The sequence below is a fragment of the Anomaloglossus baeobatrachus genome, chromosome 5 (genome assembly GCF_048569485.1).
Source record: "Anomaloglossus baeobatrachus isolate aAnoBae1 chromosome 5, aAnoBae1.hap1, whole genome shotgun sequence".
Classification (NCBI taxonomy): Eukaryota; Metazoa; Chordata; class Amphibia; order Anura; family Aromobatidae; genus Anomaloglossus; species Anomaloglossus baeobatrachus.
Window position 1 is genome coordinate 249,145,970 of NC_134357.1, and position 14,808 is coordinate 249,160,777.

Here is a 14,808-nt window from a genome sequence, read left to right on the forward strand (position 1 = left end):
CTATGTGCATCATTTCCTGTAATTTGACACTGGCCCTTTAAGAAAGGGTCAGTGACCGCGCGCGCGCCCTAATGCGCGTGCGCGCGGCGCGGGTGCCAGAAGCCAGGGAAGGAAGCTGAGAGGAGGACGCAGGGGAGCCGGCCAGGACCTGGGAAGCCGTCGGGCGCCGGGAGCGGAGACCAGGGGGCCTGGGAAGGACGGGCACCGGAGGTTGGAGAGCGGGGAGCATGGCAGGTGAGCCGGGTAGCGGAGCTGAGGACCCGGGGAGCGGAGCAGAGGACCCGGGGAGCGGAGCAGAGGACCCGGGGAGGGAAGCCGAGGACCCGGGGAGCGTGACAAATGCCTGATAGGAGCCACAGACTCAGACTGGCTGTAAGGGGAATCTAGTGAAAAGCCGCTCACAAAGCAGGACCCCAAGAACTCTGCAACCCTTTAACCCTTGTACAGGGATTTGGAATTACACAGAGCCTCAGAGATCACTACCTGTGGTAGACTGTAGTCCGTGGTCGTCAGGCAGGGTCAAAATCCAGGAGATGCAAAACAGGAACAGAATCGGCAGGCAAGGGCGTAGTAAGGAGACAAAGCAGGGGTCAAATCCGGAACTGGCAGCAAGGTACAAAAACGACAGGCAGGAGGGTAGTCAAACACAAGCAAGGTCAGCGCACAGGAATCACAATACAAACAGCACATGAGCCAGGAGAACAGAACTATCACTGGCAGTGATCATGTGACAGGAGAGGGAATAAGAAGGGTGTGGTGTCTTCCTATAGGCTGCAGGTGAATGTTGGCCACTTCAGCAGGGAGACACACGCCACCTACAGTCAGCCAGTGGTACTGCAGGTTCCAGGGAAACCCAGCCTAGTGGATGAGAGAGAGCCACGGGCTCTCTCTCACGAGCCTCCGCAGAGCCACGGGAACCGACTCCTCTCCCATCACCACCACTATCCATGGTGGGAACATGGCGTCGTCTGGCGATCGGAGCAGAAGTCGCAGGAGCGGACTCCGGTGGGGACGTGACACTGTGCTCCGCAGAACCACGGGCACCGACTCCTCTCCCATCACCAGCACTATCCATGGTGGGAACATGGCGTCGTCTGGCGATCGGAGCAGAAGTCGCAGGAGCGGACTCCGATGGGGATGTGACAGTTGTCATGTGATGTTCGGCTTTGCATACACCTGCGGGCACATTGTTGTTGGACACCGTTCACACCACGGAGCCTGATAAGCAACCTGAGGCTTCTGTATTGTTCACCCTGAGCATGGTGTCGACTGGTTCAGGTTCACTGGTCTCCAGCGCTGATGGTCCCTGATGGTATTGCATGATGGATATATTTGTCAGTATTTTCTCAGCATTGAGAACTCCATTAATCTTGGCAAAATTCCTAACTCCATTTGTTCAAATGCAGCCCCACACTTGTAAGGCAGTGCCACCATGCTTCACTGTTGCCTGCAGATGCCCATTATTTTAAGGTTTTCAAACTCTTCGGCTAATTTACTTTTATCTGTTACAACCAAGTATTTGACATTTTGACTTATCAGTCCAGAGCACCATTTTTTTCCACCCTAGTTTTTATATTTTAATGCATAGTTTAGTCGCTTGGCCTATTTTCCATGTCGAATACCGTATGTTTTTGGACTGCAGATCTTCCATGAAGATCACTTCTTGCCAGACTCCTCTGAACAGTAGATGAGTGTAGCTGGGTCCACTGGTTGCTGCGAGTTTGGAGCTGATGACACTGTTGGACATCTGATTTTGATCTCAATATCATCCAGTTTGTTTGGGATCACATAAAGAAACAGAAGGATTTGTTCAAGCCTTCATTTGCAGAAGATCTGTGGTTAGTTGTCCAAGGTGTTTGGTACAACATCCATGATGAGCTCTTTCAAAAACTATGTGCAAGTTTACCAACAAGAATTGATGTGGCAAAGGATGATCACACCTGATATTGATTTGATTATATTTCTGTCTTGTTCATTGAAGTTGTATTTCATAAATTGATCAAAATAAACTATTGTAATGTCTATTTTTTTAAGTATTCTTAAGGGTGCTTTACACGCTGCGACATCGCTAGCGACAGCTAGCGATGTAGTGCGCGATAGCACCCGCCCCCGTCGTTCGTGCGACATTTGGTGATCGCTGCCGTAGCGAATATTATCACTACAGCAGCGTCACACGCACATACCTTGTCAGCAACGTCGCTGTGCTCACCGAACAATCCCTTCTTCAAGGGGGAGGTGCGTTTGGCGTCATAGCGGCGTCACTAAGCGGCCGCCCAATAGCAGAGGAGGGGCGGAGATGAGCGGCCGGAACATCCCGCCCACCTCCTTCCTTCCTCATTGCCGGTGGACGCAGATAAGGAGGTGTTCGTCGCTCCTGCGGTGTCACATATAGCGATTTGTGCTGCCGCAGGAACGACGAACAACCTCGCTACAGACCAGACAATGATTTTTGGTAAATAAACGACGTGTCACAGACCAACAATTTTTAACTCTTTTGTGATCGTTTAAGGTCACTCCTTGGTGTCAAACGCTGCGATGTCGCTAACGACGCCGGATGTGCATCACAAACACCGTGACCCCGACGATATATCGTTAGCAATGTCGCAGCGTGTAAAGCACCCTTTACTTTGCAGCAATTTTTCCACTGAGGAAACAGCACCAGTCTATGAGTACATTATGTAATGTTTTAGTTTATACTGCATAATGGAACTATTAATAACGTGCTGTCCAGTAGTGGACAATTCCTATAAGCCATTGCATGTATTGTATGAATCCAAATTTCAGCATTTATCAATACGTTTTAGGTTAAAGAGAACCTGTCAGTTGCAATATACACCCAGAACCATGAGCAGTTCTGGGTGCATAATGCTAATCCCTGCCTAACCGTCCCTGTATACACTAGCATAGATAAAGAGATCTTTAGAAAGAGTATTTCTAAAGCTCTTGTATCGTATGCTAATGAGCTCAGGGACTAGTTGCAAGGGCATGATTTCCCCTGGCTAGTCGTCCCCTTAGCATGATAGTACGCCCCTGTGGGCGTGCTAACATGCTAATGAATGCGCAGCATCAGAGGATGCTAGCGCTCACCTTTCTGCTGCCATCTCGTCTGATTCCTGGATTTCGGCTCAGTGCCCATGATCCCAGACTATCGGTCATGCGCACTACATGGGCTTGAAGTCAGGACTTGTACACCAAGCTTCATAGTGCGCATGACCGCTGGGTGTACAATAGTTGCAGAAATGATGCGGAAAATCGGCAACATCAAAAATGTATCAAATAATCATTGTGGGAACATAGCCTTAAGGGTACTTTACATGCTGCAGTATCGGTACCGATATCACTAGCGAGTGTACCCGCCGCCGTCGGTTGTGCGACACGGGCAAATCGCTGCCCGTGGCACACAACATCGCTAACACCCGTCACACGGACTTACCTTCCCTGCGACGTCGCTCTGGCCGGTGATCCGCCTCCTTTCTAAGGGGGCGGTTCGTGCGACGTCACACGGCAGCCGTCCAATAGCAGAGGAGGGGCGGAGATGAGCGGCCGGAACATGCCGCCCACCTCCTTCCTTCCGCATTGCCGGTGGGCGCAGGTAAGGAGATGCTCGTCGTTCCTGCGGTGTCACACATAGCGATGTATGCTGCCGCAGGAACGAGGACCAACATCGTACATGCAGCAGCAACGATACTAAGGAAATGAACGACGTGTCAACGAGCAACGATTTTCACGTTTTTGCGATCGTTGATCGGCGCTCATTGGTGTCACACACTGCGATGTCGCTAACGGCACCGGATGTGCGTCACTAACGACGTGACCCCGACGATATATCGTTAGCGATGTCGCAGCGTGTAAAGCACCCTTTAGGGTTGTTGTTGAAGGAGAGCTCCATGCTCAAAAAAGTAATGCAACTTTAGGTCAGTCAGAGGGAGCTTTTCATCCTGACCATACATTAGGTAATTCCTTACTGTCAGTTACCGGCCGCAGCTGAAGCCCGTGCGGACCATGCCTACAGAGCAATATTGGAATGAACTCTTGGAGATGCTTAAATTGTCATGCCTAGAAGCAGCTAATTTTGACTTTTCTGTTATTCTTTATTGGCATCTTATGAGAGCCCATTAGTGAATTGTATAAAAAGCTTTTTGTAAGTCTTCTGTTGTCATAAATTTGCTAATTGGGTCACATGGCTTGTTTCCATAAAAGTTGTTATTTTGTGTTTTTTGTACTCTCATCACATTTACATAGGAGGTGAAGAAATGACTGTCATTAACTATGCAAACAAAGTATCTGATTTGCTACTCTTAAATGCGACAATCCCGGCTCTTCCCAATTGCCCTGATGTGGTGGCAATTGGAGTCATAACGGGTTAATGACAACACACAAGTGTCATCAAGTCCAAAAATTAGTGATTGGTAGGGTCTATGAGACCCCCCCATCACTAATCCTATAAGTAAAAAGAAATAAAAACAAACACAGAAAAAAAATCCTTTATTTGAAATACAATACAGCACCCTCTTTCCTTTCTATTAACCCCAATAAGACCTTTGAAGTTCCACCGTAATCCACACGACGTCCCACAATGGTCCTAGCTCTGCTACATCCGAACCTGGAGAGATCGAAAACATGTCCAATTTCTCTAGGCCCCGGGAAACACTGATAAGGAGGACCCGCCTGGCAGATGTGGCATTACTCAATTTATCAGAGGTCATAACCGGGTTCCCACAGTATGACCTCTGGTTACCTGAAGCACTCTGGCTTAAAGTGTGTTGTCGTGCCCCGCACTCTGCCAGTCCTTTAACACTGACAGTGCTGGTCGGGGAGTGTGGGGCTGCTCCTCACCTTCCGGCCGGACTGGCAGAGTACCCTCGCACCCCACCAGCCCTTTAACACTAATAGGGGGGCCGGGGTGAGAGGAGTGCGAGGCTGCCCCGCACTCCCCTCGCCGACACTGTCACTGTAACCCGCCAGCCCCTATTGAGTGACAGTGCCAGTCGGGGAGTGCAAGGCTCCTCCTCCCAGTTGGCATTGTCAATGTTAAAGGACAGTGTTGGACTTTATCATGGCTGGATATCAAAATTGGGGGCGACCGCACACTGTTTTTCTTTAAATTATTTCTTTAAATAATTTTTAAAAAAGCCGCATGTGGGTACTCCTATTTTGATACACAGCCAAGATAAGCTCACGGCTGGGGGCTGCAGCCTATAGCAGTATGCTTTATCTGTGCTGGATATCATAATATAAGGGGACCCTACGCCAAATATTTTATTCATTTATTTTTATACCACGATAGACGCACGTAGCACCTGTGATTTGAAGTGTCAGACACGCTTTCACTCAGTGTGCGGGCACGTCTGACTGCTATCAATCACAGGCGCCGGTGGGCGGGGAAAGCAGTGCATAAGTGATGAATGTAATGCGTGGCACTGGAAGTGAATGCGCGGCCTGGAAGCAGTGTACAGCAATGCCGGAGCCTCGGTAAGTACAGCGCGCCTGCTCCCATCCCATTATCCCTTTTACTACCATTGTAGTTGCCGGATTCTGGTCCCCATAGATTTATATGGGGACTGTAATCTGGGCCGGAACAAGATTTTAAAAAACGGTCGCAGTTATCTGCGAGTCCGCTCATCACTACTCTTCATTATTCTCTCAATGCCCGTCTCATGGCATATCTGGGTTTTTACAGGGGCATATTTGCCATTCATGCTGCCCTAGGCACTTTAAGTGGTCACACCCCTTAGTGACAAGTCCAATTATGAGTATGTGCACATGATATCCATTTATGGCAGATCTACTCTGTAGCTCACTTCAAAAAGCACTAAATAAACACCAAAAGAATTAACACCTGCACATGCTACGCATATGTTCTGTCTTTTAAGCTTCTTTTAACAGCTTCAGATGTTCAGAGACACCAAGCAGTTAAAATAGGTAACCTAACCATTTTTCGGACTGCTACCGCTAGGAAGTTGCTGACTAATACTTAATACAATTTCAATAAAAAAAAAAAAACAGCAACCAAAAGCTGTAAGAAATGAAGCAAAACTAGCCACTTTAAAATAAAAATATAAAATAAATAAGAGACTCAAGTGTGTCCTAAACTGTTTGAAGAACTCTAAGGATTCGTAATAAACATGGTGTGCACATACCCTAACATTTCACATACCCTTTAGATAGTAAGGGATATAAGGACTGAGCATGTCTGATTTCAGACTGCGGATCCTTTTTTTTCTCTACGAGATGAGCACACCGCCAGAGATGTCTAGTAGTAGCTCTCTCAAGGAGAACACAAGAGCACTCGACAAAGTGAGTGCTCCTGTGTATGGGAGAGTCAGGCAAGATAGCTGCCAGTCAAATGATGTGACAGCTGTCTATAGTGTATGGGGGCTTTAGTCAAATATTTGTTCGACTGACATATGGCCTCATTGAGACAGCTATAATTATAGTGTTGGAAACTGACTAAAATACAAGTCTAATAAATTAAATATTGCTACATCTACATGGCTACATCACCAGAACCACTGTCGGTACACGACTACATTACCAGAGCCAACTTCACAACTACATCACCAGAATTATCATTGGTACATGACTACATCACCAGAACCACTATCAGTACATGACTACATCACCAGAACCACCATCGGTACATGGCTACATCACCAGAACAACTGTCAGTAAAGGACGGTGTCGCCCACCTAGTAGCAATAAGTGCCTAGCTGTTTATATCCCATTTGGGATTCTACTTTCCCCTCCAACTGCAGACAGTGTATCAGTTTGTGATGAAATAACTCATTTGATCTACCTGTTCTTTCTTTTCAATATACTCACAAAGAATCATTAGCACACTTTAAATGACACAAAGACATGCTGGCCAGGTGGTATCAACTCCTAATGGTTGTAATACTGTGGTAAATTTCTTGTTCTCTCAGGAGTCTTTGTACTTTAAGATCTGATAAGCATGGATATGAGCTGATAAACATGGATATGAGCATCCTGATTACCTCTTCTAAGGACATTTTAGAAATTGACTAAAAGCTTACTGATTTGGGAACTTTTACCTAACTACAGAATTTCAAAATTATTTTTTTACAAATATTTTGATATTTTATATCTGTATATCTTACAACAGTGAAGATCTCTTCATGAAATGACATTTACATACTGCATAGAAAGTCAGCAGTGTACACCAGCCAGAGTAGATTTGAAATTTACCACCTAACAGTAGTTGCAGTAGATGCCACTGGCTAACTATGCAGAATTAAATAATTAAGGCATATTATGCATGGGAACATATCCTCTGAAAACATAGCTTAGTTTTTCCAAAAATTTTACTAGTCTGGTCCATGGGTACATTGTCTTCTCCCCATCTTCGGACAGTCAAGTAATTAACATTAAGTGAACACTGTGGCCAGCCGCTCACTTCCAGTTGATTACTTCTGTCTCCAACAGTGGTGAGAAGGAAGCTGGTGTGTCATAAGAGTGTCACGTGAGCCCCAGGAAGGCGAGTTCTGTCACCGCAGGAATGGCTGCGGCAACAGAAATGAGTCTTAAGTGTTTTTCTTTTTATGGGAGCGCAAATGTGGAATGAGAAGGGGTTGTCCAAGTAGTGGACAACCACTTTAAGTTACATTCCCTTCTACACTGCTCAAAAAAATTAAAGGGAACACTCAAATGACCCATCCTAGATCTGAATGAATGAAATATTCTCATTGAATACTTTGTTCTGTACAAAGTTGAATGTGCTGACGACAAAATTACACAAAAATCATCAATGGAAATCAAATGTTTAACCAATGGAGGCCTGGATTTGAAGACACATACAAAATGAAAGTGGAAACAAGTCAAAATGAAAAATCAAAACAAGACAAAAGTAAAGTGGTAACAAGTGAAAATGAGGCTCAGTATTGTGTGTGGCCTCCACGTGCCTGTATAACCTTCCTACAACGCCCGGGCATGTTCCTGATGAGGTTGCGGCCGGTCTCCTAAGGGATCTCCTCCCAGACCCGGACTAAAGCATCCGCCAACTCCTGGACAGTCTGGTGCAACATGACGTTGATGGATGGAGCGAGACATGATGTCCCAGATGTGCTCAATCGGACTCAGCTCTGGGGAATGGGCGGGCCTGTCGATAGCTTCAATGCCTTCATCTTGCAGGAACTGCTGACACTACAGCCACATGAGGTCTGGCATTGTCCTGCATTAGTGGGAACCCAGGGCCAACAACACCAGCATATGGTCTCACAAGGAGTCTGAGGATCTCATCTTGGTTCCTAATGGTAGTCAGGGAACCTCTGGCGAGCACATGGATGGTTGCGCAGCTCTCCAAAGAAATGCCACCCCACACTATTACTGACCCACTGCCAAATCGGTCATGCTGAAGGATATGCAGGCAGCAGATTGTTCTCCACGGCGTCTCCAGACTCTGTCACGTCTGTCACATGTGCTCAGTGTGAACCTGTTTTCATCTGTGAAGAGCACAGGGCGCCAGTGGCGAATTTGCCAATCCTGGTGTTCTGTGGCAAATGCCAAGCGTCCTGCACGGTCTTGGGCAGTGAGCACAACCCCCATCTGTGGACGTCGGGCCCTCATGCCATCCTCATGAAGTCGGTTTCTAACCGTTTGTGCAGACAGATCCACATTTTGTGGCCTGCTGGAGGTCATTTTGCAGTGCTCCTCCTGTTCCTCCTTGCACAAAGGCGGAGGTAGTGGTCCTGCTGCTGACTTGTTGCCCACCTGCAGCCCCCTCCACGTCTCCTGGTAGCGCCTCCATCCTCTGGACACTGTGGTGACAGACACTGCAAACCTTCTTGCCACAGCTCGCATTGATGTGCCATCCTGGATGAGCTGCACCACCTGTGCCACTTGTGTGGGTTGTAGAGTTCATCTCATGCTACCACGAGTGTGAGAGCACAACCAACATTCAAAAGTGACCAAACCATCAGCCAGAAAGCATTGTACTGTGATGTGGTCTGTGGTCCCCCACCTGTAGAAACACTCCTTTATTGAGTGTGTCTTGATAATTGCCTATAATGTCCACCTGACGTCTATTCCATTTACACAACAGCATGTGAAATTGATGGTCAATCAGTGTCGCTTCCTAAGTGGATAGTTTGATTTCACAGAAGTTTGATTAACTTGGACTTATATTCAGTTGGTTAAGTGTTCCCTTTTATTTTTTGAGCAGTGTATATTTAGTCAATTGTCATTTCAACATTTGTTTAAAGGGAATCTGTCACCACTTTTGATCTATGTAAACCATTCATATGAGCATACAGGTTATAGACTGCTGAAAAAAACATACCTGCATGCATCATACAGTCATATGAAAAGGTTTGGGCACCCCTATTTCTCGGTCCGAATAGGGCTGAGAAAAAAAATCGCAGATGGCAACTGCCTGAAAGAATAACATTTTTTTTTATCGCATTCCACTCGTCTGACTTTGCTCTCCAGGTGTCCTAGGCCTTATAATCACACACGGCCCTGCAGGGAGATAAGTAGAGCAGAGAGCAGCACATATCACACTGGTAACACCCTTCAATAACAAATCTATGGAGGTAAAATTATCTTCCAGGCAACATCCTCCCTTGAAGATGTGATTTACATACAGTGGTAAAGGATGATTTATCAACAAGACATCTGATACAGTCATATGAAAAAGTTTGGGCACCCCTAATAATGTTAACCTTTTTTTTATAACAATTTGGGGGTTTGCAACAGCTATTTCAGTTTCCTATATCTAATAACTGATGGACTGAGTAATATTTCTGGATTGAAATGAGGTTTATTGTACTAATAGAAAATGTGCAATCCGCATTTAAACAAAATTTGACCGGTGCAAAAGTATGGGCACCTCAACATAAAAGTGACATTAATATTTTGTAGATCCTCCTTTTCCAAAAATAACAGCCTCTAGTCGCTTCCTGTAGCTTTTAATGAGTTCCTGGACCCTGGATGAAGGTATATTTGACCATTCCTGTTTACAAAACAATTCCAGTTCAGTTAAGTTTGATGGTCGCCGAGCATGGACAGCCGCTTCAAATCATCCCACAGATGTTCAATGATATTCAGGTCTGGGCACTGGGATGGCCATTCCAGAACATTGTAATTGTTCCTCTGCATGAATGCCTGAGTAGATTTGGATCATTGTCTTGCTGAAATATCCATCCCTTGCGTAATTTCAACTTCGTCACTGATTCTTGCACATTATTGTCAAGAATCTGCTGATACTGAGTTGAATCCATGCGACCTCAACTTTAACAAGATTCCCGATGCCGACATTGGCCACACAGCCCCAAAGCATGATGGAACCTCCACCAAATTTTACTGTGGGTAGCAAGTGCTTTTCTTGGAATGTCGTGTGTTTTTGCCTCCATGCATAACACCTTTTTGTATGACCAAACAACTCAATCTTTGTTTCATCAGTCCACAGGACCTTCTTCCAAAATGTAACTGGCTTGTCTAAATGTGCTTTTGCATACCTCAGGAGACTCTGTTTGTGGCGTGTTTGCAGAAACGGCTTCTTTCGCATCACTCTCTCATACAGCTTCTCCTTGTGCAACGTGGGCTGTATTGTTGACCGATGCACATTGACACCATCTGCAGCAAGATGATCCTGCAGGTCTTTGGAGGTGGTCTGTGGATTGTCCTTGACTGTTCTCACCATTCTTCTTCTCTGCCTTTCTGATATTTTTTTTGGCCTGCCACTTCTGGGCTTAACAAGAACTGTACCTGTGTTCTTCCATTTCCTTACTATGTTCCTCACAGTGGAAACTGACAGTTTAAATCTCTGAGACAACTTTTTGTATCCTTCCCCTGAACAACTATGTTGAATAATCTTTGTTTTCAGATCATTTGAGAGTTGTTTTGAGGAGCCCATGATGCCACTCTTCATAGGAGATTCAAATAGGAGAACTACTTGCAAGTGGCCACCTTAAATACCTTTTCTCATGATTGGATACACCTGCCTATGAAGTTCAAAGCTCAATGAGGTTACAAAACCAATTTAGTGCTTTAGTAAGTGAGTAAAAAGTAGTTAGGAGTGTTCAAATCAAGAAATTGATAAGGGTACCCATACTTTTGCACCGGTCAAATTTTGTTTGAATGCGGATTGCACATTTTCTGTTAGTACAATAAACCTCATTTCAATCCAGAAATATTACTCAGTCCATCAGTTATTAGATATATGAAACTGAAATAGCTGTTGCAAAAACCCAAATTGTTATAAAGAAAAAAGGTTAACATTATTAGGGGTGCCCAAACTTTTTCATATGACTGTATCAGATGTCTTGTTGATAAATCATCCTTTACCACTGTATGTAAATCACATCTTCAAGGGAGGATGTTGCCTGGAAGATAATTTTACCTCCATAGATTTGTTATTGAAGGGTGTTACCAGTGTGATATGTGCTGCTCTCTGCTCTACTTATCTCCCTGCAGGGCCGTGTGTGATTATAAGGCCTAGGACACCTGGAGAGCAAAGTCAGACGAGTGGAATGCGATAAAAAAAAATGTTATTCTTTCAGGCAGTTGCCATCTGCGATTTTTTTTCTCAGCCCTATTCGGACCGAGAAAACAATTGCAGCATGCTATGAATGTCAATGAGAGATGTGTCACTGACACCCATACAAGTCTTTGGGTGCGAGTGAAATATCGGACTGCGCTCTAATGACATCAGCTGACAATGGAGGAATTGGAGAGATTAATCCCTCCCTCTCCTCTGCAGCTCCCTGCCTCTGTTCCGCAGCAAGATCGGATCACAGTTGCATGACGCACGACTCATGCTCACAGCATAGCGGGAGTACAGGGTCATTAGCAATATCACTTCCGATGCCATATACTTATGTGGCCCCATCTTAATTGACATATCTGCAGGTTCCTCTAAAGGCCGCTTTACACGCTGCGATATCGGTACTGATATCGCTAGCGTGGCTACCCGCCCCCATCTGTTGTGCAACACGGGCAAATCGCTGCCCGTGCCGCACAACATCGCCCGGACCCATCACACTACTTACCTGCCCGGCGACGTCGCTGTGACCGGCGAACCGCCTCCTTTCTAAGGGGGCGGTTCGTTTAGCGCCACAGCGACGTCACAGCAGCGTCACTGAACCGCCGCCCAATAGAAGCGGAGGGGCGGAGATGAGTGGGACGTAACATTCCGCCCACCTCCTTCCTTCGCATTGTGGCCGGTAGGCAGGTAAGGAGAGCTTCCTCGTTCCTGCGGTGTCACACGGAGCGATGTGTGCTGCCGCAGGTACGAGGAACAACTTCGTTACTGCTGCAGTAACGATAATTGAGAATGGACCCCCATGTCACTGATGAGTGATTTTGCACGTTTTTGCGACGATGCAAAATCGCTCATAGGTGTCACACGCAACAGCATCGCTAATGCGGCCGGATGTGCGTCACCAATTCCGTGACCCCAACGACTTCGCATTAGCGATATCGTAGCATGTAAAGCCCCCTTTAGTCTGCTTTCACACATCCATTTTTTGTAGTGCGGCTCAATCCGGCTCAAAAACCTATGCAGCGGATGCGGCGAAAAAAACGGATCCGTTGCATAGGTTTTTCCATGCGGCCCGTCCGTTTTTTGACGGATGCGGCTTGATACTGAGCGTGCGCAGTGCAAAAAACCACATCTGGCGGCCGGATGCGGTTTTTGCCACAGGACTCCGCATCCGGCGGCCATAGGCTTTGCTTCTAAGACTTTCATTGGGGTGTAGTCAATTTTGCAACATAGTCTTCAATTAATTTATGAGGAAAATTACTTTTTGAGGTGTGCAAAATAACAACTCTTGTTTGTAATCAGTGGCCCACATTTGTGGGAGTATATTGTAGTATTGTAGTATGTTGACCATAGAAAATGTTTATTCTTAAAGGAAATTAAACGTTTTCTGGCAAATGTGTTTGGGTGTTCTTATTTATGCTCAGCACTGTAAATGACAGAGGATATGCCAAATACCTGTGGTGGATGCAGAATCATCAATTCATTGTTGCAGCTAGTCACTAACAAACAGGAGTAGGAGGGATCTGTAGCACTGGGACGAAACAGAGTGGTAGATTCAGATGAGTCATTAACTTAGTGGTGGGGCTAGTCACTATCAGGAGAGGGAGGGTTCTGTAGCACTGAGGAGAAGCAGGGTGGTAAATGCAGCTGAGTGATCAGCTCAAATGAGGGGCTAGTCACTAACTAACCAGAGAAGGAGGGCTCTGTGCAAGAAGCAAGGTGCTGTTGTAAAATATGGTTTTAGTAGTGTATGAATATGTCTGTCCATTCAGCTATGTAAAGCTGAATGCACAGAGGGGCAGATTGAAGTGAAAAAGACACAAAGGCACAAGAAAGGAACGTTATGTTGGACTCAATCTCTACATTAACAATAAGCATGCATCTACTTTGCATTGTGAACAATAATACAATTCTGGGAATAAGTGTTCAATATAGAAATGATGTCTGTAATGAACCACTTCAGTGAAATATATATTTTATTGTAAGTAAGGTACTGAATCAAGATCTAAACCGAGAATCATTGAATAACTTTTTTTTAGGTTTGAATTACGTGAAGCCTTCTATTGTATCAGTTATAGAACAAGGAAAGGAACCATATTCGATGGACTCTCAGCAGCCAGTCAAGAAGGCAGTTACAGAATATTCATGTTCAAGTAAGTAATCACGCAAGATAAAAAGTTGTGCTAACAAACAAGAAAATTAATTACATATCCTGGAGAATTACTATCTCATTAAAAGATGGGAATGCCCTTTTAAAAAAAATAAATAAAAAAAATATCTATCGATCTAATCTTGCACTATCTGCAATACATCAGGATAAGGGCCCATTTATAACTGATGGTTTTCCTTTCTTTTGGGGTCCCAGTCTTGTAAATTAAAAGGAACCTGTCAGCTAATTCATGATGCCTGAACTATGTGCAGCAGGAGACATGGACCTGTCCCGGTATTGCAGGAATGTATGTTTCACAGTGTTTCAGAGAAAACATGCTTTTAAAAGACGTCCAGGAGTGATGCAATTCGGATGAATGTATAGGGAGAGACCTGTCATTCAAGGGGATGACAGACCCAGGGGTTATCAGCTGACCCCTGGTTGTCATGACAACTCACCGGCGTCCTGCGATCGTGTCACAGGCACACCAGTGATTGCTCAGAAGAGTGCACCCCCCTGCCAGTGCGCGTTAAATGCTGCTGTCATAGATTAGCCCCTTAACGACCGCGAGCGGTAAAATTACATCCTAGTGGTTATGGGGTTAATCCCTATGCCGGCGGCAGTGTACCGCCCCGCGGGCTCGACTGCAGCCGCTGAACCGCTCAGATCCGTGTTCGTTCGGTGGGTGGCTCGAGCTCCTCACGGACCCGGGGGTCACGTCGCTCTGCAAGGGGGTTGGCGCTACACGCAGGGACTTTGGTGGGGAGTTCCACGGCCAGGGCCGCCGTGGTTTGTAAGGGATGTAAATTCGTGACGCCACCCACGGGTTGTGGTGAATAGATGGACACCACCGCTGCCGTTGACTAGGCCTCCCGGGGAAGGTGTTGCGCAACTTGGTGTTGACCCCTCTGTGGGTAGGGGAGTGATGGTCCCGGGGGCCCGATGGAGGTGCTGAGGCGTGGGGACGGGTGCGTGCTGGGTGCTGGTGCGGTGCGGCGCGGTGCACATCCCGAAGGCTCTGGTGTACTCACTATGACACAATACACTGGAGTCTCTGGTAAACCAAACGGGATGATGAACAGGGTCCGCAGCCGGCTGCAGCTTCTCCCTTAACAGGTTGGTGGTTTCCGCCTTTCTCCTGCACCTCTTTGTGTGAATGTAG

The 14,808-nt window shown here is 46.2% G+C and overlaps 1 protein-coding gene across 1 annotated transcript in view; it reads left to right on the forward strand.

The window, feature by feature from the left end:
- Nucleotides 1–14,808, forward strand: part of LOC142311159 (uncharacterized) — a 63,845-nt gene that overhangs the window by 26,569 nt on the left and 22,468 nt on the right. Inside the window, exon 4 of the mRNA XM_075349335.1 lies at nucleotides 13,537–13,650. Within this exon, the coding sequence (XP_075205450.1) occupies nucleotides 13,537–13,650 (114 nt within the window). The remainder of the gene's footprint in view (nucleotides 1–13,536; nucleotides 13,651–14,808) is intronic.